Source organism: Natator depressus, chromosome 8 (assembly GCF_965152275.1).
Source record: "Natator depressus isolate rNatDep1 chromosome 8, rNatDep2.hap1, whole genome shotgun sequence".
In the NCBI taxonomy this organism is placed as follows: Eukaryota; Metazoa; Chordata; order Testudines; family Cheloniidae; genus Natator; species Natator depressus.
Genome location: NC_134241.1, coordinates 21,605,462 through 21,628,946, shown reverse-complemented (window position 1 = coordinate 21,628,946; position 23,485 = coordinate 21,605,462). Strand labels below are relative to the sequence as shown.

The window sequence follows — 23,485 nt, the reverse complement described above, 5'->3', positions numbered from 1 at the left end:
CGCCATTGAAGTCAATTGAATTTCACTTGCTTATATCAGGGCTGAATTTTCCCCCACTGTATAACTCCAGGACAAGGACAGCACCCCCAAAGTCCCCCACACCCCCAGCAGCAGGCTATAACCCCGTGAAACTGCCCAGCAATGCCCTCTGTACTCCCTCCTAACCACTAAGATTGTTGTATATCGGCATTCTGTCTGGGTTCGCATAGTCCAAATGTGCAGTTCACTTTAATGGCCAGATTCAGATCCAGTGAGACAGGCCCTGCCCATTAAAATCGAATGATTCTGAAAGACATGTAGCATGTTGTCTGCTGGTTGCAGACACACATGCCGCTGTTAATCATACCTAACGGTAACTGAACAGAGCAGCAGTGAGTAACTGCAATACAGGCTAGAGAACACTAGAGGGAACCTGGGGCAGGGCTTGGAAGGGAGAAGAGGCAAGAGGGGGGAGGACTGTTACAATCTGTGGGTTTGCTTCCATAAAAAGTTTGTTTCTAGTGAGGACTTCAGTCCTTCAGACCAATCCCCACAACGGCCTGTCAGTGAATTGGCAGGCATGGTTTATTCCGGCATTGCTCTGGCATCTTGCACCACAACCGACAATGCATGTTCAACGTGCACCTGAGGACTGTGAGCATGGCCAGCAGCCTTGCCATGGACAAAGGCCTCCCAGTGCTTCTTCTGAACAGCGCACAAAGAAGAGGTTTGAGCAGGCCAAGTCATCAAACTTTCCAGCAGGATGGAAAGGCGCTTTACAGCAGCTTGCATCCTGCAGTATGGCTGTCAAGCTGTCACTGAGACAGCAGGGAAGCAAGGGACTGATCTGGCTTATCCTGATGTTTTGAAGGGTGCAGAGGCAGGCAGCTTTGATGGGCCATATGGTGACTGCTCTCCTGGCCTGGAACATTCCTGGGTTTGTGTCTACCTACAATTTAACAATCGGAACAAACAAACACCCACTAAAGCACAGAGAGGCTGGCCGGTCTCTGACTCTGTGGGCTGGGCCTGGAAGCATCTCTCCGCAGGGGAGGAGGAAATGCCATATGGAGTATGGGGAAATGATGCCTCCTCACACTGCTCAACAGCACTCCCTGCAGACATTTACAGAGCTGCAGCTGCTCTTCAAATGGAGTCCTGCCCATGACTCACCATGGCTAGAAGGATGATGGCTGCAATACAAAACCTCTGAGGCGGGAGGGGGATCCTCAAAGTTCTGGGTTGCAGAGGACCCTTTGGAAAGCAGGAGGCTGAATGTGCTGACCCTTGGGCCAGAGTCTTGCAGTGTTTTTGGTATGGCAGGTCCCCCTCAGTTTGGGTCTTCCCCCCATAACTCATTTCCAGCCAGGGACCAGAGCTCTCAGGGGCACTTTCAGAGATGTCTGGTTGTCTTGGAGGCACACTGGAACGTGCTTCTGGCCCAGCCACCTGTCACAGACTCCATCATGAACCTCTGATGCTCCAGCTTACCTTCAATTTCTTCTCTGCCCTCGCTGCCTGTTTGCAGATCGGGTGCCACACTTCAGAACCTGAAAGCCAGGAGAACAGCAGAAGATCAGAGCCTTTCAACACTCCACTGGAGAGACAAACTTTCCACTCACAGTCAGAACCAGATGTAATAGTACCCCTTCATCCTGACTGTCAGCACACCCAGCTAGCTTAGTCCTGGAAGCTCTGCAGATGCACTTCAATCCTGCCTTACAACTGCCCCCACTATTATACTCCTGGATCCTACAGCTCCGCTGAGAATTCCCAAACCTGGTCTGCAGCATCTCCTGCTGTTCCAGTACTCGGGTTCTTGGGAGCAAAGCCTGGAAGTCATATGCATCTTTTAGATCAGTGGTTCTCAACCAGGGGTACGCATAGCCCTGGGGTACACAGAGGTCTTCCAGCATCAACTCAGCTAGATATTTTCCTTGTATTACAACAGGCTACATAAAAAGTACTAGCGAAGTCAGTACAAACTAAAATTTCATACGATGACTTGTTTATGCTGCTTTATATACTATACACTGAAATGTAAGTACAATATTTATATTCCAATTGACTTATTTTATAATTATATGGCATAAATAAGAAAGTTAGCAATTTTTCACTCATAGCGTGGTGTGACACTTATATTTTATGTCTGATTTTGTAAGCAAGTTGTTTTTAAGTGAGGTGAAATTTGGGGTACACAAGAGCAATCAAACTCTTGAAAGGGGCACAGTAGTCTGGAAAGATTGAGAGCCACTGTTTTAGATTGTCAGCTCTTTGGGGCAGGGGCTGTTTTGAGATCTGAATCCTGTACAGCACCAAGCACATTGTAAAACAATGAACAGGGATGATAATGTTCCTTCAGAATTAGGAGGAGACCAGCAAATTCCTTTCACTTGTGATGTAAACTTGAACTTGAATCCAGGTCACCACAGATAACAAGCCAGTGCAACATCCCCCTCCTACACGTATGGGTCTGTCAATGGGAGACCCTGTGAGCCTGTAAATGGTGCGAGTCTACATCAAATCACCAAGACATTCCAATGGAGTCCTCACTGATGGAATACTGAGTAAGACTTAGACGGCATAGCTGCACAGCTGCTGCCGGATGGGAGGAAAGCGACAGGCACCCAGGCCCAGCAATGTCTTTGTTCGTCTTTGATTTGTCAGGTTTATTGACTTTCCTGGGCACCTTCTATATTATAGTGTGGCCACAGGAATGTCCTTGGACTGGGGCTGATGGATAGGAGGGCAAGGCAGAGGCACGGGACCAGTGCTGTAATATGACCAGTGCTGTAATATGCCTCAAAACAATGCATAAATCTTCCTTTCCAATCCATTGCAGCCTCTCTAGCTCCCAAAGCCCGAGATTACTGGCTAGTAAAGGTCAGTGTAAGCTCACAGATCCTCGGTTCTCTTGGCTACATAAGTCATTCACTGTTGAATCTGATTGTGCGGATGGGTCGATAGAAGACTAAAACACCACCAGCCAAATGCCAGACAAATAGCTCACCTCAGAGGTGAAGGAACAGATTATTTAAAAATAAACTTTCAAACAGAAGAAAGGGAACTTGCAGGTAGAAAACTGACAGAAACAACAAACCTTGACTGGAAAGTCCATTCCCCATTTACCTGCCCACCAGGACCTGTGTTCAGGATTCCGTGCTTTTCCTGGAAACAGCAGAGCATTGTCCTGCCCCATCCCTGCTTTAGGTGGCCATATTGGAATCAGCTGTTCCTGGGGCAACACAGAATCTTGAACTCAGGTCTTGGCTGGTAACATTAGACGTTCACCTGTGAGATCAGGAACCAGCCCCCAAGGGAATTCAGGATCAGAGTCAAGAGAATGTGGCTGTAGCAGCCCCAGACTGGGCATGTACCCAACACAATCGATCCGATAGTCCTGGTTCATAAATTATCAATGCCAGAAAACCAGACCCCTTCTCTTCCTTCACCCATTTGTTGGTGTCACATTTTGGGCCCCTGGATGCCATGATAGCACCGGTCTGTCACAGGCCATGCATTAGGGATGACAGCCAGGTGCAGAGCTTTCATAAAACACCCCTCCCTCTCCACCAAACAAGGGGCACTCTTCTGGAAGCATGCTGGCTGACATTCCAGCATGACACTAACAGCATGGCCACTCCCCTGTGTTCGTGCCAACACGATTAGCATCTCACGGAGGAGTCAGTCAGCCCCGGGCAGAGGGCTCCTGCCACAAATCCTGCAGTGTGGGAGCAGGAGGGACCCAGCCCTGCAATTACCCCACAGACCTACAGGGGTAATTAATGACTCAGGGCGACAGGCAGCTGCAGGTTACCTAAGGGAAAACACATCCTCCCTCAGAGCTGGAAATAGCCCCAAAGGCAGCTTCAGCGGGGGATGAACATCTCCAGAGACCCGATTATTTATTTCCTTCTTGCTGAAACCAGTCAACCACACTACCTGTGCTGCATGGCTTAACCCCTTCAGTGCCGCACTCAGCAGAACGTGGAAACAGAGGAGGGTTGGTTTTGTGGTTAAGGCACTGGCGTGGGACCCAAGAGATCTTGGTTCAATTCCCAGGCTCACTGTGAGAGCTCAAACATGTTCCTTAAACCAACAGTGGCCCGTGATTGTGTGTGTCTGTTTCTCAAGTTGGGCACCCAAAACCTGTGGCCATTTATGAAAACACTGGTCCTGTTCTCTCTGTGCTTCAGCCTTCCCACTGCAAAATGGGAACAAGGAGGCAGCTCCTTACCTCACAGGGGATGGCGAGGGCTAACCTCTGAACAGTGTGAAATGCTCTAGACACTACAGTGCTGGAGGCCAAAGAAGTTCCTAGATTGGTGGCTCTTTAGCCATGGCTGGGAATCCCCCACCTGGCTCAATGATCCCCAAAGGGATCCAGTGGGAGATTCTCTGACACCATTGGAACACAGCTAACCTGCATTAACCACAAGTTAGCAACAGCTCTGGAGATATGATTGCATGAGCCAGCCAGGACTGAGCCTAATGTGATAGCCACTCCAGAGGGCTCTTCTGGGGCAAGTCACCACAGGGATTTCGACTCCTAGTTTGCCTGCCAATTTCCATCTGCCTGCTGTGATTGGAGTAACCCCACTCCCAGTTCAGTTCACTGCATTGCTGGTTTAGCACGTGACACTAGTGACCATCGGCTGGGGGAGATTTGTACAAGGCCACACTTCTGACATTGCTGGGCTCAACAAATTATGTTACAGGCAGAGTTCAGTGACAACAGATCTGTGGGGCACTGAGGAGGTGTTAATCTGCCCATCCCACAGCCTGAGCTTTCTCCCTGTGGCAAGGGTGTCCATACCTGTGAGGTACATCTCCTCCCCTTCCGTGAACATCTGGTGGCAGCGGACACATCTGGCACAGGTTGGGTGGTAGTGCTTCCCTCCTGCCTACAAACAAGCAGAGGAAAATGGTTCCTAAGCAAGCAGAAAATGCAGATACACTTTTGTCTCCATTCCTCTGAGTGTGAGCTGCCCAGTCCCTTCCACACTCCTTTTGCTTGCAGTGCAAAACACAAAGCAAGATGAAAGAGCCTAGCAAAGGAGAGCTGGGGCCCCAACAAGGAACCACAGATGGCAGACCCGCCCTAGACTCACTAGGAGACTAATATCTTTGCCATAATGTATGAAGAGAACCCATGTCCAGGGTCCCATTTCCTGCAAGCAAACTGAGCGCAAGGTGGATGTACAATGCTACAAGCTCTACCTTTCACACTCACCTGGCAGTGGGGTAAATGACTATCCAAAGTGCAGGGCAGCAGAGAATTAGGCCCAGGCAGCCCCAAACCAGCAAACTGGGGACCAAATCCTGCAAACTTTGACTCCCACAAGCACACCTCAAAGTCAACGGTATTACTTATGTGAGCAAGGACTTATAGGATCAATTTCTGCATTTGCTTTCGGAAGGATTCTGTAGCCGTAGCTCAAAAATGTCCTATTGTTCAGCTATGGAGCCGTATTTTTCACCAGTTCCCACCCCAAACATTTCCACTGGAGTTGGACAGAATGCCCACTTTGGCCCAGGGGGGTCACAGCTGTGAAATATCATAGCAGTGCCATAGTCTTCTGTTTGGCAAACTGTCACTGGGATTTTTACCATCTTGGGAGCGGGAGAGACACACACCCACAACAGTACAAGGGGCTCACTAGGTTTCATTTTGCAACCCACTCCAATGGAGTGAAAGCCACAATCATTGCTGCTTTATTATTTTTTTCCCAGCCCTGATTTCTTGGGTCTCTCTAGAAACTTTTCTGCTGCCTTCAGTGCAAATGATGCCCAAACTTTAGAAATAGCAACCTGCTATTTTTCCAGTTGTGATGTAGCTGGTCTGTTCTCCCTGAACTCTGACAAGGATAATAGGTTTAATTGGTAGCTTGCTTCCACTCAAAATGTCTGCAAGAATTTCAGTTATAGACTCGTTTGCTGGGCTTCCAAGCTCAGAGGCAGCAGTTGGCTCTGGGCTGTACTGAGACCTGGTCTGTGCTGTATACAGCGTAACCCCCAAGGGACATTTTATGATAATGTCAGAAGGGGGAAAGACTATTAAGGCTGGTAAGGGAATGAAAGAAGAAGGAAGGGCTGTTGTAATTTACTGTATCTAACTTAACTGTTTCTCTTGTATCAGGAAACAATGAGGAGAATGGGATAATTTGCTAAGAGGGGATCACTGACTCCATCATGAGAAAGATTCTTACTCGATTATCTATGGGGCACTGATAGTTGTATACAGAGCTTTTCACCATCCTAGTCTTGGTTTCAGTTTGACCCAGATTGGTTTAGATGGAAATGTTACTGTCCAGTGGCTCTTCTGCAGCTTGTGTATGACATGAGTGGATGGGTCTCAGCAGCAGATGTCAACATCATGCAATGCAGCCACGCGACTGGTATTAACTGTCTGTTTCTGGTTGGCAGCTTCATCAGACAGGCCCAGGACCAAATGGACCACGGAGACTGAACTCCCCTCTCCAGGTATGTTGGCAGGGTCACTGTGTGAGGGAAGCTCACTCTGCTGCCCATACAGTCCATGTTTTGTACACAAGCAGAGGAGCTCAGGGGCTCGGGCTGCGAACCCAGCATCCATACCTCACGAGTGCCAAATTTCACTTCCAAAAGAAAGGACGAAAGTCAGAAAAGCCACTTGTGGCACTAGCTGTGGAGAAGGATCTGACACTAGTGCAGAAGAACGAAGGGCCCAATCCAGTTCTCACTGAAGTCCAGAGGACTTTCCATTGCCTTCAGTGGGGGCTGGATCGGTCTCTAAATGAACAAGGACAAGTGGAGCAGTCTCCACTGTCCAGAATGCTTTTGGACCATATCTTTCTTTTAAATATATTGTATATTTTAAATAATCTGTTCAATTGTTTCAAGATTATGCAAATCCTAACCCTGCCCTGCCTCTAAAAATCTAAAACACGCTCCCCTTGGATTTGTCAGGAGTCTGCTCTGTATTTTTCATTGTTCAGAAAGGCTTTGGCTATTTTTATTCCAGACACTTTGGGGAGGTGTACCCTGTGACTGGAATAGCAAGGGTTACTGCAGGTCAGGTCAATACTGAGCTGTATTGGCTGAGCTGTGTGGAGACACAGGCCTTAAATAGGATGGGGCACTGCCGGTCAGCACTGAGATACACTAGCTTGGCTGTGCAGAGCAGAGTACACCACAATTCAGGCCTATCTTTCCCTTTAATCACAAGCTCTGAAACAAACATCCACAATTTAAAACTCAACAGTCCCTCTGCAAGGAGAAGTGATTACACTTCAAAGCAGAATGCAACAATCTTGTTTATTTTGTATTGATTACAATTACAGCCATTGTAAAAGCCTGATGGAAGCTGTGAGTGAAGAGAGCTACTCATTATTACGTGGGGTCCCTTAAAGATTCATTAATCATTCAAGGCTGACTGCACAACTCACAGTCATTTGGAACACCCAGAGGGTCATGGGATAGCGCAAGAAAGCTCATTAAGGCCTAAAATTATTTAAAGGAGCCTCTTCTATTTTGAGCTCTGCCAGACAAGACAATGAAAGCCTATTGCTTTAAGGAAAATAATTCAGCATCCCACCCTAGCCTAGTGACTGGTTTGTGATTGGCACTCGCTGGCCAGAGGTGCAGAAGGAGCCCTCTTTAGAGCAATGCAGGAGCAGAAGAGACATGGGAGAAAGGTGAGGGGTCACTCACATTCCAGGCCATGACTGAGCAGGGACTGTGAAGTGGCACTGCACTGGCTTTCTGGAAAGATAGGTCAAGTAGTGCCCCAAGAGCTCTCTGCATCTCCATCCCTCTGCAGCCTTCACTGCACAGCACATCCGCTCCCCATGCCTTGTTTCCCTCAGCTCCATTCCAATAGCTGGATGAAAGTCAGTAACAGAGTCTGCCCAGAGGTACCCCAGAGCCCAGCTGATTTATTTCCAGCCCACTTGGTCACTATTGCACAGTTCCCTTGCCTGAGCACAGGGAATCCCACCTGCCTGTTGCAGCAGAGATCTCAACTAACGGGGCATGGCTGATGTTCAGAACGCTGCACAGACATGAACCAATTCTTCCCCACAGCAGGCCATGAAAGGATCATTATCCCCCCATCACAGATGGGGAGGCTAAGGCAGGAACCAATGACGGAGGTGGGTGTGAACGGTGGTGTCAGTTACAAGCTGGTGAGGTGGCGTAACGTGGACACAGAGGAGGCAGAAGAGCAGTGTGGCAGCATGAAGAACAGCCCCAGGACGGGGCAAGAAGGTGGAAGGCAAGGCAGCTCCTCTCACTCTATATTTCCCCCTGGTGATCACTTTTCTGGTACAACTCTGCCCTTTTGCTCCCCAAGCACATGCACATTGACCTCTGATGGAATGGATCCAAAGAGGTGAGGTGATTTGGCTGAGGTCACAAAGGGAGTCAGTGTCAGAGCCAGGATGAGCGCTCAAGAGTGCACAGCACCCAAGTCTCAGCTTCAGCCACTTGTTAGCGATAGTCCCCTGAAGGGGATGGGGAAAGGGTTGGATGGCCCAGGGGGCTTGGTACCAGCGTCCAGAGATTTTCGCCTCAAACTCACTGCTTTGGAGCCAGCCCAGTTCAGTAGGGGACCAAAAGCAACTACCATCTCCCGGCTCTTTGGTGGCTCCTGCACAGAATGAGTGAGAGAGGCCTCAGCCCAGCTACCACCACAGTTGCCGGCTGGCTCAGCAGGGAAGCCACGGAGACGGTACCCCACTCCCTCCAGGGCAGCAACGAGGCACACTCCCCTGCAGCTGCCCATACAGTGCCCATCATGGTGGTACACACAGGACCCCTCTCCAGGACACTAAATTCACTTGAAAAATTTCTTTAAAAAAACAGCCAAGTTGAGTGAGAGCAGTGGCCAGCAGGATCACTCTGCTGGCACCTCTGGATTTCAGGCCCCCTTCGTGTCCCTGAGGGTGTTGGAGTTAGAAAAGCCCTCCATGCCTTCTGTCTAGGACTAACCTGGCGTGGGAACCATGAGGAGCCCAAGATACCTCCTTTGCAGTGCCCTCCCTGACAAACAGCACTTGGAATGAGCTCCATTAAAGGGACAGAGTTCCTCAGACATCCGATGAAGTGAGCTGTAGCTCACGAAAGCTTATGCTCAAATAAATTGGTTAGTCTCTAAGGTGCCACAAGTACTCCTTTTCTTTTTGCTCAGACATTCTTGTTAACTCCTGGAAATGTGCTGGAAATGGCCCACCTTGATTATCACTTCAAAAGGTTTTCTCTCCCCCCACCCCACTCTCCTGCTGGTAGTAGCTCATCTTAAGTGATCACTATCCTTACAATGTATATTTTTTCATGGTCTGAGTGTATATAAAATCTCCTCACTGTACTTTCCACTTTATGCATCCGATGAAGTGAGCTGTAGCTCACGAAAGCTTATGCTCAAATAAATTGGTTAGTCGCTAAGGTGCCACAAGTCCTCCTTTTCTTTCTACTAAAGAATCACACCTAAAGCCCTGCTGGGATGCAGAAACCAGCCAGGTACCTTTGTGCTGCATCCCTGCTAAAAGAACAATACAATGCTGCTTGGGCTCGCTAATACCATTCACATAAACCCCTGCTTCTCCTCTTGACTGGCCTGTCTCCCTTGGATGCTTGCACTTCACCACTGGCTCATTCTACCAGCCTAAAGGGCGTGGCTAGTGGGCTTGGCTCGGGCCTGCTGCTTCCCCTTGCAGACAGCTCTGCACCTCTGCCAAGCCTTTCCCCTGCTAGTACACAGCCACATGACTAGCAGCCCTGTTGGATGTGTTGCCATGGCAACTGGTAGGGGAGTGGAGTCTGGCTACAATCACGCTCCTAGGTGACTGTATTGAGAGGAGCATCTGAAAAATGTGCCAGTGTCACCAGGAGAGCAGGGGCAGTAACTGATGGTTATCACGGGTGCTCAGCAATGCCCATGCTGCACCTGGGAGATCAGACATGTGCTGGCAAAGTCCCTGGCCTCCAGTAACGGGGGAACGTGGCTAGGATTGGGGAAGGGGCAGGGGGTCCCTTTGGAGAGGCACTGAATTCCAGCTCAGGTGCTGGGGCAAGGCTCTCTGTGGACAAATACCACACTGCCTCTGCCCATCCATCCATCCTTCCCCAATGCTCAGATATTATAGTGTGGGGCATGGTGCCATATTAGAACCCACGCAGATCTCTAGAAAAACACCTATTAGACACCCACACTACATACACATGCTGACACCTGCCATCTGGGAGGACTGAACCAGGGGATCCTCCTTCACCCTGCCACTTGTGCTAAAGGAATAACTTCCTCAGCTTCGAGTAAGTAGCAGGCTCTTGTATGTACCCATCACCTGGGCCACATCAGCCAGCCATTTCTATTACCACAATCACCTGTACCACCTCGCTACTGCCCTGCAAAGCAGTGCTGCTGCTTCTGTGGCTATGACTCCAATGCCAGAGGACAGTGCTGCTCTGTCCCACCCCAATCCCTGGGAGCCAGCCTCTTGTGCATTCAGGATATTGAGGTCAGTCAGCGTCCATAGTTCCATCTTACAGAGGAGAAAACTGCATCTCAACGACAGCAAAGGGCTCACCCCCAGGTGCACAGGGAATCAGTGGCAGAACCAGGAATGGAAGTGAGGACCTGCAGTGCCCTGCTCTAGCCCTTAGATCACACTACCTTTCAGTCATTTGCATTGCCCAAGTGTGACCGGAGGAGCCATGGGTTCCAGAGAGTGTGATTTAGGAAACACCCAGTTAAAATGGCTCACGACAGTGCTTAGGTCAATGACAAAACTCTCAGGGGGTCCCTTCTGCAAAGGGCTGGCTAGATGGTTCCTCTGCACCGTGGGTGGGATTCACTCGCCCAGCCCTCTTCTGCTGGAAGGAAGCTAGCAGTTCTCTGCCTGCCCCAACTCACCTCCAGGACCCTGCCACTGATGTACCGGTCACAGGTCTCACACTTAATGCCGAACTGGGCATGGTAGTCAGATTCGCAGTATGGAACACCGTCCCTTTGGAGGAGAGAGGGAGACAGGAAGTGAGAGGAGTGGGAGGGCACGCAGCAACTGAGAGACCCACCCCACACACACACAGACGATACGTGGCTTTCACTGCATCAAATGGCTCAGCTGAGACGTGGCCTGTATTAGAACGACCTCCCCAGAGGGGTGCTTGCTGGGAGGCTCTTCTGCTATCAAGGGAGCAAGCAAGTGACCATTGGAAGGTTGGTGGTGAAGCAAGAAGGCAGCTTCTTCAGTTGTCACCCCTCCCACCAGAGGCTCTCCTCACCTACCCCATCCCTGCCCATTCCCACCCTCTCCCCCCGCCCCCAGGCTCTCCTCACCTATCCCATCCCCGCCCCTCCCCACCCCGAGGTTCTCCTCACCTACCCCAGCCCCGCCCCTCCCCACCCTCTCCCACCACAGGCTCTTCTCACCTACCCCTGCCCTGCGCTGCCCCTCCCACCCTCTCCCCTCATCTACCCCAGCCCTGCCCCCTCCTCCCCCCACAGGCTCTCCTCATCCTTCCCTCCCCACCCACTCCCCTGCGGGCTGCCTTTCCTCTATCAGCTTGTTTCCCCTGCAGGCTCCAGCTCATTGCTCACTCCACACAGGGGCAGAGCGAGGATTTTATTACAGGCTTCACCTTCACGCTTCAGTGCTTTTCTCAGAGAGCAGCAGGAGAGCAGTTCCAAGTGCAAGGGGACATCTTCCTGCAGGCCAGGTGCCTGATCCCCCCACGCCCCAGCCAGGCCAGGCTCATGCAGCCACTCCGCCCCCAGGAGGGGATGCAGGGCTCCCGGGCTGCCTGTCAAGAGGGCCCCATGCTACCCTTGGTGTCTCAGACCCACCGCATCTGCACAGACCACAGCAATTGTATGTAATAGAGCAGTATGACTCTCTTACAATTGCATTGTATGTAAGAGAGCAGTGTGACTGCTCAGAGCTCCAGTATGAAACTGCAGAAAAACCTGAGTGTCTCTGGATTAAATTTAGAAGCATGAGCAACAAGGGTGATGTTGTGGTGGGAGTCTGCTATAGACCACCAGACCAGAGGGATGAGGTGGACGAGGCTTTCTTCCGACAACTAATAGAAGTTACTAGATCGCAGGCCCTGGTTCTTATGGGAGACTTCAATCACCCTGATATCTGCTGGGAGAGCAATAAGCGGTGCACAGACAATCCAGGAAGTTTTTGGAAAGTGTAGGGGACAATTTCCTGGTGCAAGTGCTGGAGGAACCAACTAGGGGCAGAGCTCTTCTTGACCTTGCTCACAAACCGGGAAGAATTAGTAGGGGAAGCAAAAGTGGATGAGAACCTGGGAGGCAGTGACCATGAGATGGTCGAGTTCAGGATCCTGACACAGGGAAGAACAGAGAGCAGCAGAATACGGACCCTGGACTTCAAAAAAGCAGATTTTGACTCCCTCAGGGAACTGATAGGCAGGATCCCCTGGGAGAATAACATGAGGGGGAAAGGAGTCCAGGAGAGCTGGCTGTATTTTAAAGAATCCTTATTGAGGTTACAGGGACAAACCATCCCGATGTGTAGAAAGAACAATAAATATGGCAGACGACCAGCTTGGCTTAACAGTGAAATCCTTGCTGATCTTAAACACAAAAAAGAAGCTTACAAGAAGTGGAAGATTGAACAAATGACCAGGGAAGAGTATAAAAATATTGCTCGGGCATGCAGGAGTGAAATCAGGAAGGCCAAATCACACCTGGAGTTGCAGCTAGCAAGAGATGTTAAGAGTAACAAGAAGGGTTTCTTCAGGTATGTTAGCAACAAGAAGAAAGTCAAGGAAAGTGTGGGCCCCTTACTGAATGAGGGAGGCAACCTAGTGACAGAGGATATGGAAAAAGCTAATGTACTCAATGCTTTTTTTGCCTCTGTCTTCACGAACAAAGTCAGCTCCCAGACTGCTGCACTGGGCAGCACAGCATGGGGAGGAGGTGACCATCCCTCTGTGAAGAAAGTGGTTTGGGACTATTTAGAAAAGCTGGATGAGCACAAGTCCATGGGGCCGGATATGCTGCGTCCGAGAGTGCTAAAGGAGTTGGCGGATGTGATAGCAGAGCCATCGGCCATTATCTTTGAAAACTCATGGCGATCGGGGGAGGTCCCGGAAGACTGGAAAAAGGCTAATGTAGTGCCCATCTTTAAAAAAGGGAAGAAGGAGGATCTGGGGAACTACAGGCCAGTCAGCCTCACCTCAGTCCCTGGAAAAACCATGGAGCAGGTCCTCAATGAAGCACTTAGAGGAGAGCACTATCAGGAACAGTCAGCATGGATTCACCAAGGGCAAGTCATGCCTGACTAATCTAATTGCTTTCTATGACAAGATAACTGGCTCTGTGGATGAGGGGAAAGCAGTGGACGTGTTGTTCCTTGACTTTAGCAAAGCTTTTGACACGGTCTCCCACAGTATTCTTGCCAGTAAGTTAAAGAAGTATGGGCTGGATGAATGGACTATAAGGTGGCTAGAAAGCTGGCTAGATTATCGGGCTCAATGGGTAGCGATCAGTGGCTCCATGTCTAGTTGGCAGCAGGTATCAAGTGGAGTGCCCCAAGGGTCGGTCCTCGGGCCGGTTTTGTTTAATATCTTCATTAATGATCTGGAGGATGGTGTGGATTGCACCCTCAGCAAGTTTGCAGATGACACTATACTGGGAGGAGAGGTAGATACGCTGGAGGGTAGGAATAAGATACAGAGGGACCTAGACAAATTAGAGGATTGGGCCAAAAGAAATCTGATGAGGTTCAACAAGGACAAGTGCAGAGTCCTGCACTTAGGATGGAAGAATCCCATGCACCGCTACAGACTAGGGACTGAATGGCTAGGCAGCAGTTCTGCAGAAAAGGACCTAGAGGTTACAGTGGATGAGACGCTGGATATGAGTCAACAGTGTGCCCTTGTTGCCAAGAAGGCCAATGGCATTTTGGGATGTATAAGTAGGGGCATTGCCAGCAGATCGAGGGACGTGATCATTCCCCTCTATTCGACATTGGTGAGGCCTCATCTGGAGTACTGTGTCCAGTTTTGGGCCCCACACTACAAGAAGGATGTGGAAAAACTGGAAAGAGTCCAGCGGAGGGCAACAAAAATGATTAGGGGACTGGAACACATGAGTTATGAGGAGAGGCTGAGGGAACTGGGGTTGTTTAGTCTGCGGAAGAGAAGAATGAGGGGGGATTTGATAGTTGCTTTCAACTAACTGAAAGGGGTTCCAAAGAGGATGGATCTAGACTATTCTCAGTGGTAGCAGATGACAGAACGAGGAGTAATGGTCTCAAGTTGCAGTGGGGGAGGTTTAGGTTGGATATTAGGAAAAACTTTTTCTCTAGGAGGGTGGTGAAACACTGGAATGCGTTACCTCGGGAGGTGGTGGAATCTCCTTCCTTAGAAGTTTTTAAGGTCAGGCTTGACAAAGCCCTGGCTGGGATTATTTAGTTGGGGATTGGTCCTGCTCTGAGCAGGGGGTTGAACTAGATGACCTCCTGAGGTCCCTTCCAACCCTGATGTTCTATGATTCTATGATAATTGTTTGGAACTGCTGGCCCTTGACCAGCTTCTGAGGAGGGGATGGAGTGGGACTCCTGGGGCAGCTAAGCTGTGCTCTGGAGTCTGAGGAGGAGGAGAGGAGTGGTACGAGGGTACAATAGAGTTGCTCTTGCCTGCTAATGTTACTGAATTTGCCTGCAGCCTCCTAGGGGCCATCTAGCCTGGACTGTAAAAGCCTGACAGTGGGCATGCTTCATGAGCCAAGGCTGTGCCAGAAACCCTGCAGCTGGCCAGAATGCAGAGAAAGAAACCCTTTCCCTGCTGCCTGCTCTCAGCCTCAGACAGTCACAAATACACACGGAGACCCACAGCCCTCGATGCCGCTGCTGTGCCCAACACCACAGCCACCAAGGGGTGAGGGAGAGTGACAGCCTGCCTGGGCCAAAAGCACAGGCCACTTGAGCTAATGGAGACTCTGCCCCGGGGGACCAGCACTACGGCCTCTGACAGGTACTTGAGCAGATGTGCTGTTCCATTCGGAAGAGGGCATGCGTGCCACATACTCACCAGCCGGCCCTTTCCCTGCGCAGTAGCATGTCTTGGAGGGATTCCAATGATCCCCCTCCCCATCATGGTGAGCCCCTTCCCCAAGTCTCCTCAGAGACATGTCTAGCACTTCCAGGATGCATCCTTCCCACCCAGCTGTGGGGGTGTGTGTGGAGACAGGTGATCAGCTAGCTCCCCACCCAAAATCCATTTCTGTGATATGTGCTTCTGAAGCCCCTGCAGCCTGAAGGACGAGGGAAGTCGTGAGCCTGCAGCAATCCCAGGGGCATACACTAGCCCTCGGCCTCCTTGCTCCCTCCCCAGTGAGTGGCCATGGTGCAGCGAAGGATGCCGGGAAGGGATGAGGAGACACTCACTTGCTGATGTACTCGCCGGTCAGGATGATCCCGCAGGTTTGGCATTTGAAGCAGCTGACGTGCCACTGCTTCTCCAGGGCCAGGAGCGACTGGCCATGCTTGATCTCCTCCTTGCAGCCCGCACAGTCTGGGGAGACAAGGGATGGGGCAGAGCATGAAACCATCACAGCTTCCTGCCCCAGGGGGCTCTGCAGCCTGGCGAAGGCACAGCTGGCAAACCCTCTGGGAAATCGCAAGAGTTGGCAACACAGTTGGCAACACCCTCCCGCTCTCATCTTGCTGTCATCTAGAGCAAGGCGCTGTGACTTGCATATTTCAAACTCTGTCCAAGCTAGAGGGGACATATTGAGACACTTTGTTGACTTGTGCCATCATTCCCTAAAGTCTTGGGAGCCGGGACAGGATCCTGTGCACACCGAGAGAATCAAACGCACAGCCCCACACTTATAGCAATGCACACAGATACACACACAGACTCACACTGAGGGTAGGTCTGCACGGCATTCGGCAGTGTGATTGCAGCTCAGGTGGGCATACCTGCACTGGCTTTATTCTAGCTAGTGCAGCTGAAAATAGCAGTGAAGACCCAGCGGCATGGACCCCGGCACTGGATTGTACAAGCTTGCCCAGAATCCGGAGTACATACTTGCATTGATAGTCCACTCCGGGGTCCATGACACTTTATCTTCACTGCTATTTTTAGCTAGGCTTGCTAGAGTCAAGCTTGCAGTGTGAACATACCCACAGGCACACACAAATTCCCATGCACAGAATCAGAGAGAAGTGCGTGCACACACATACATATAGAATCAAACCACTCTCTCCCAGAATCAGACACCTTTTCACCCTCCGATATGGGTGCTGGGAGAGAGGCCTCCGATGAGAGCTATCCCAACACACATTGCATTTTTCTTCTAAGGGGAATATGCATCTTCAGCACTTTCCCTAATGAGTTCCAGCACTTTGCGTATTGCGTAGCAAGCTTCCACAGTTGGTGCTAAGAAAGAGCTGGGCTCCTCAGAGGAAAACTGGGTGGGGTGGCCAGGACCACAGACAGCACATGGGCAAAATGCACTGGGAACATGCCACGATCCTACTGAGCAACCGGCACCCCCAGCCTTGCCCAAAGCAGATGGCCTCACTTGGTGGGCATCGGGGTGCGGCCAACCTGCTTGGTTTGTCCTGGTTTTCGAGCTGCTTTTCTGAGATTCTTAGAGCGAATGTTGGCAGGAAGTCATGTTTGGAAGGGGAATAAATACCAGTGACAGCCACTTCCCAGCTTGGGTGGATGGGGATGCAGCAGTCTGGTGTAGCCAGGGACTCTTTGCCAAAAATTTCCCAATGTTGCTAGCAGCAGTTCGGCTCCACCAGTGGGAGCCCTGGTGCCGAGCAAGATTTACCCATTCACTCATGAGCTAGGTGACCCTGGGGTTAAAATACTGGCAGGCCTTGAATCCTATCTGTATTACTGCTCCTAGCATAGCTCCCCCCTCGGGTAGCAATGGTGGGAAGTGTCTGGCAGCAAGCCGAGCATAGGAAGGGCTGTTCTCTAAGCTGTGTCTACATCAGTCCACTGCAGTATTTACCAGCCTTCCTTCCTTTCCCATTTCCCTGGGCTCCCATCAAGGCTGGAAGCAGGAAGCATATGGGCCTTAGAGCCCTGGCTTTGACTCCTCTCTGCCCTTCTCTCTCTCTCTCTCTCTCTCACATCAGGGACTCTCTAGGATTTCAGGAGTCTGTGTGATACATGGACAAGGTGTTCCTTTTTAACCTCTTTGCTGCTGGTCTCCAGGAAGATTTCAGTCCCCTGTGCTACATGAATGCAACAAATAAGGTGCATTGCAAGCCAACTGAGTGGTAATCTTGACAGCACCAAAGGTGTGTTTTACCCAGCACACTTCAGGGCAGCCTTGCAGCTGCATTTTACCCCCATGCATCTGCATCATTGGGCAGCACTGGAGGGACATTTTGACCCTATATACCTGGCACAAAGAGCAGCAGCTCAATTAACCTCTTCTCAATGTTAGTCATTCTCTGCTGTGCTCTGGCACGTGCCCCTACATGGCACCACTCCCCCGGGTTTGCTGCTCACGTGCCTTTCAGATTTGCTCCTGTTATGTTGGCAGTCAGGAGGCTTCGGAGAGACTTGCAGAAGCAGCCTGCAGCCTTCTTTGGGGATGTCCTCATCTGAGAACTTACTCTTGCTTTTGCTACTAGACCACAGTGGCACTTCCCTCACCTCCCCCAGGGGTCCGAGGCTCTGCAGTCCCCAGCTGGCTGCAGTGCCATGGAAGTGATAAGGGTGCAGGCCAGGAGCAGTGAGAGAAACTGTCTTGGCTCTTGCACATCCTGGATGCCGCCTGCAGCTAGTTATGAATAATCCATGCTGCCCTCGGCTAACCTCAGCTCTGCAGCCTAGCCGAGGAGCATCTGAGAGTGGATTTCAGAAGCTGTGGTCTCCAGGGCACCTGACCGGGAGAGGAGATGGAAGGGGTTGGGAGGAAACAGATGACACACGTGGCTCCCCTTCCCTTCCTCTCTGCCAAGAGCCTCCTAATGGACACTGGGGGGTAGTTGTGGGGGGAAAAAAAAAAGCAACCTTGTGCTGACTCAGCGCTAGTCTGCTCTAGCTCGGATAAAACTGGCCTTGCTGCTTTCATCACCACCATCTGGGGTCTGTCATGTCCAGCTCTGCCAGGAGTGTCCCCACTGGGGCAATGGGTTCACTGGCCTTTCATGCCTGGGGCCAACAGGAGCACACTGTAACACAATGCCAAGGCCAGACCCCTGAGCTAGGTTCACAGATCAAACAAGTGGCGTCTCCAGTGCGGTTCCCCATGTCTGCCAGTGGTCAGTACCAAATGCCTCAGAGGAAGCACTGTAACAGACAGTAATGGGATAACCTGCCTGGAGGGGATGTTTCTTCTTGACCCCATCAGTTAGCGGCTGGCTCATGCCTTGAAGCAGGAAGGGTTATAGCCTAGATACATTTTAAAATCCTGTCCAGCGTAACTGTAGCCTCAGCTCAGTTGGTGGGGGTCATGGGATGGAGTGGACACACGAGAGAGAAGTGGGGGACCTACCGTTTATGGGTTCCCAAGTTCGGAGCAAACCAGACCCCCTTAAATCAAATTGAAATTAAAATGAACTAGATTTAAATCATAAATTGGGATTTCCCCCCTCTGCTTTCCCCCACACCTCCAATGCAAGAGCTCCCTGAATCCGAGAGCTATGGCTGGAATGCGAATCAAGCCCACAATGGGAAACTCCACAGTTTAGGGGCCCACACCTTGGCCTTAGGCCTCGAGTGGGAAAGCAAAAAGCCACCACTTCCCCTGCCCAGTGGTGTGAGGGCAGATCAGCCAGCGCCGTGGGGTCTGTCTGGGTTCACTGGGTCAGTGCTGAGACTTTCACATTCTGATCCACAGACTTCTTTGCATTAAAATCCCATTGAAAACAAAGAGAAACAGAAGGAAGAACTCTTCCATGGCAGTTTCTAAAAATGGACATTGTTCTTCTGAGAGGCTGAAACTCCCTCCATTTGAGCTGTCACCTGCTACCCTCTACGGCAAACACATATGCAAACTTCTCCACAAATGCAGAGCTGGCACTGCCCAACACACCCTGTCTGCCACCCACCAGCTGACACTGCTATGCTCTCTTGGGCACCTGCTGAACAGTGCAACATTTGCAGGACTCCCGCCAGACTGTCCTGGCAGAGCAGTGAGTGACTCCTGCTGGTCTCAGGGGTGTCCCTTACTGGTGCTGCAGTGAGGGCTTGTGCTCCTGCCACTCAGCAGTGTGGTACAGCTGATATGACAGGAGTTTGGTCACCAGGGGATGGCATGGCTCCCATTTATCTCAGTCTTCTGCCATCTGCGCAAGAATTATGCTGATGCAGTTCTCCCATGACTTGGATGGCAGCATGCACTGTATATGTGGGTACCAGCAAAGGATAGACCAGTTATTAATTCATTGCAATCCCCTTCCTTGGACAAGGGCCTCAGCCTGCTCCCTCTGTGAATGGCTCATCAGTGGCAATAAAGTCCCCTACCCCCTAGCCATATATTGGGCATTCAGCCACCTTTGGTTGAGGGCAAAGCCAGATGCCCCCTAGCCAGCCCACAGAGCAGCAAGGAAAGTCTTTGCAGTCACACAGGCTGCTAAGCTGAGCAGACAGAGGCACAAAGGAAGGGAGGAGGTAAGAGGTGAGAGCTCTAAAAGCCAAAGTGCAATGTAACTGGGGAGAACCAAGACAGAAAGAAAGAACGAGAAAGAGAGAGAGAGGAAAAAAAGAAAGATACTGTAAATATAAAAGAAATAACAAGACAATCCTAGGCCTAATCCAAAGTCCATCAAAGCCAGTGGAGGCTTTCCACTGCCCCCAATGGGCTTTGGATCAGGCCCTGCGTGTGAGGGTTTGGGAGGTGGCTGTTCAAACCCAGCTACCATAGCAGGGTGAAGTGAGTAAATAAAACCCTAGCTAAAACCAGTGCCTGTTTCCCCTGGATGGTGCTGCTCATGTACAGAGGGAGAACCCCTGGAGCTCAGTACATTTCTGAGGAAGAACACAAGTGAGCAAGCAAGACCCTGCTTTTCCAGAGCAGCTGCTGGCAGCCCCAGCTTCTACATTGCTCAGTTACCTGCTGATCATAACAAGTGCGCTGAATCTTGCTCTCAGGTGTCACAGAGTGCCTGGCTTGTACCTCCTGGAAGCAAGGGCAGGAGGAGTGACTTGTCCTCCTAGTCCTTGCCTTCCCTTAACAGGGCAATCCCACCTCGGACTTACACAGGGGAGGTGAAACACAGCATCCGCATGAGGATCACAGCACCTTGTCCTTCCTCCCCTCCCTGCAGATTCTGGGTTTGGGTATTGTCCCAGCAATCTAGTGCTGTCTTCAGAAACGCCACGTCAGACTGCCTCAGGCTGCAAAGGGCTCGCTAGCAAAGCCCTGCCAGGTCATGAATACAACATGGGATTTCCAGACACCAGTGGGCCATAGGGAAAGCCCAGGTGGAACTGGGAGATGCCCCAGTTGTTTGTTTGTCCCCCACCAGCTCCACAAATGAACCCTAACCACACCCGCTTCACCAGTGCTCCACTACACTGCAATACTGGGGCCCTTCCCGTTATTTCCAGCACTGGTGAGAAATCCAGCATTGGGCATGTGCACCACAAGAGAATTCCTCTGCCCTGGCTGAGTGTCCGTGTTCTAATAGGATCTCTGATTGCTTGTGGGGATGGGAAAGCGTGGGTCTGTAACTGTGGTAGGAAACATTGTACAACTCTTCTCATAGCCTCTGAGTACATTTAAGGAAACACCAGGGAGCAAACAGATCACATTGCCGGCCCCACATATGGATCCAGCTGCTTCTCTTCCTGGTACCTGCTATCGCTGGGTCTCTTAAAGACACAGGCTACGGCAGCCATAATGACCTAGCATGGAGCAATTGCTCCAAGATGGGCTCTCTCTGCCAGGTCACATGATAGCACCAGGGATCAGAACCTGCAGGATCACCTGTCATTAACCCTTTACAGACAGCACACATGAGAGAGCAAGATCAAATCTATCCAACTTACGGCTTGGCCCGTGAATCTTGATAGGCTTGGTGCTGATCAGCGAATGGGAACAGGCTTGGCAGACGCAGTCTTTCCCGCTGAATGTCACTTTGTCTCCAATGGGGAACGGCTTCCTGCAGCCACAGAGAAGGCAGGAAAGCATAAGAAACACACCTCCCCTGCTTAGAGCTCCAGCTAGCCTCCATGGCTGCTCCCTGGGTTAGTCTGTCCTTCTAATCCCATCCATGGGCCTCCGCTTATTCCCTCATGGGGCAGTCATTCAGGGCAGGGGCACCAGCTGCAGCAGTCTCGGTCCCACCCAGGAGTGGTTGCAAAGAGCTGAGCTGCACCTGTCTCTTTCCTAGTTTCTCCCCTGGTGAGATCAGGCTGTCCAAGGGAAGGATGGAGCCGGTGTGGGGAAGATCTTGGGAGAAGAAGAAAGGGTCTAAAGGGCAGAGCAAGCAGGGTGTCAGCTTGTCAGGGGGAGAATTGAGGCAAGACAAAGGATTGCTTTCTTCCCCTGATGAAAAATGGTGATATAGGAAATGTACACACGCACCTAGATGAATGCACACACCTACAATCAACCACACAGTGAGACATACACCAGCAGAAGTGTACACCCCTACATCCAACCACAGCTACACACATAGAGATACCTCCCCCTGGAGAACACACACACCCACAGCTGAACACAACCACACACAGAGGCATGCACCCACCTCCAGAGATATGGGTGCAAAACATAGAGAGAGACATGCACAAACATTAATGGATTCCAAAGGCACAAGGGACCACAATGATTATCTAGTTTGACCTCATATAGAACACAGGCCAGAGAACTCCCAAAAGTAATTCCTAGAGCAGATCTTTTAGAAAAAACATCCAATCTCCATTTAAAAATGGTCAGTCATGGAGAATCCACCACAACCCTTGGTAAGTTGTTCCAGTAGCTAATTACGCTCACTATTAAAAATGTGTGCCTTATTTCCAGTCTGAATTTGTCTGGACTGTGTTATACCTTTCTCTGTTAGATTGAAGAGCCCACTATCAAATATTTGTTCCCCATGTAGGTACATATAGACTGTAATCAAGAAACTCCTTAACCGTCTCTTTGGTAAACTCAATAGATTGAGCTCCTTGAGTCTATCACTATCAGGCATGGTTTTTAATCCTTTAATCATTTTCATGGCTCCTCCCTGGATCCTCTCCAATTTATCAACATCCTTCTTGAACTGTGGACACCAGAACTGGACGCAGCATTGCAGCAGCGGTCGCACCAGTGCCAAGTATAGAGGAATGCATCAAAACCATGCAGGAATACAGCCACACAAAGGCACAGATGTCCACAGGGACAACACCCGGACAGAGACACGGACACGCACACAGTCACACAGGCAAACACAGATGGTTATCTCTGCACTGCTGCTCTGCTCAGGTGGCAGGGCACACAGAGTAAGGCGCAGTTGGTGGGGAGGGTGAGTTTCAGTGCCTGGGTGTCAGAGTACAGAGCCAGATAGGAATAGCATAGTGGGCTACGGATTAGCATTGAGAGGCTGCACCAGAGCTGGGTTGGGGGTCCTAGGACTGGAGTAGCAGGGGTGATGTGAGTCAGGAATGAGGTGCCCTGAAAGGGCAGTTTGAGGGGAGCCTGTCCAGTGCCTGGTTCTAACCCGCTTCCTTTAATGGTCCCTTGATTCACTCACAATGTTAAAGTAATAGACCCGACCCTCTCCAGCACTCCTCAGAGCTGCCCTAGAGGAACAGTGTCTAGCCCTCTCCAGACAGATTTACAGTTCCCCATGGACATTAATAGCTCCCTGTGACACACAGCTGGTGGTTCACTGCTTCGTGTCAGCAACTCTTCTCAGGACTGACAGACTCACTACACCCAACACACTGTTGTCATGAGATATACCCAAAACGTGGCATGCAATATATCACTGGAAAACTAATAACTCACTGATAATTAATATTCCTGCCTGATCTGTATACAGTAAACCCACAAATAGATAGATGCTGGAAATATGTGACGGAAATGTGTTTAAACCAGGCTGTCAGGGGGAGCTTAAAAACTGGTTTTCTCCAGACAAAGAAAAGAGGCCAACACCTCAGAGCAGGTGTGGCCAAATTCAATGGGCTATTCATTGGTATGGGCGGTTGCAGGAAGAGATAATTTGCATTGTGAAAATCACTAGCAGAAGAGAAGACAGCCTGGTGTCTACACCAGACAGCCTTGTGTCTGCACCAGACAGCCTGGCATTCACACCCAGCAGGGAAAGGAACTTTATCTGGGGATACATTTCCAAAGAACACATTTCAAAGGTTCACTGGACTATAAAGACAGGGGGAGCGAACCCCTAAGTTATCCTTCACCTGAGAAGACAAAGAAAATCAGTGCCCGGGAGTCTGTGGGGCGCCTGATTAAGAGCTACCCAGCCATTGCTGGAGGAGGAAGATTGCTGAGGAAACTACCTTGAACAAAGACTGTAGCTTGTTAAGTTAGGCCTTAGCTATTAGAAGGGGTATTTCTACTTTGGGGAGG

General features: G+C 50.6%; 1 protein-coding gene across 4 annotated transcripts in view; it reads right to left on the bottom strand.

The window, feature by feature from the left end:
- Window positions 1-23,485, bottom strand: part of ABLIM3 (actin binding LIM protein family member 3) — a 107,837-nt gene that overhangs the window by 21,816 nt on the left and 62,536 nt on the right. For all 4 annotated transcript variants that reach the window (XM_074960584.1, XM_074960586.1, XM_074960585.1 and 1 more), the window contains exons 4-8: window positions 20,962-21,074; window positions 15,381-15,507; window positions 10,871-10,964; window positions 4,796-4,883; window positions 1,471-1,529 (exon numbers count right to left, since the gene is read on the bottom strand). In XM_074960584.1, coding sequence (XP_074816685.1) covers window positions 1,471-1,529; window positions 4,796-4,883; window positions 10,871-10,964; window positions 15,381-15,507; window positions 20,962-21,074 — 481 coding nt within the window. The remainder of the gene's footprint in view (window positions 1-1,470; window positions 1,530-4,795; window positions 4,884-10,870; window positions 10,965-15,380; window positions 15,508-20,961; window positions 21,075-23,485) is intronic.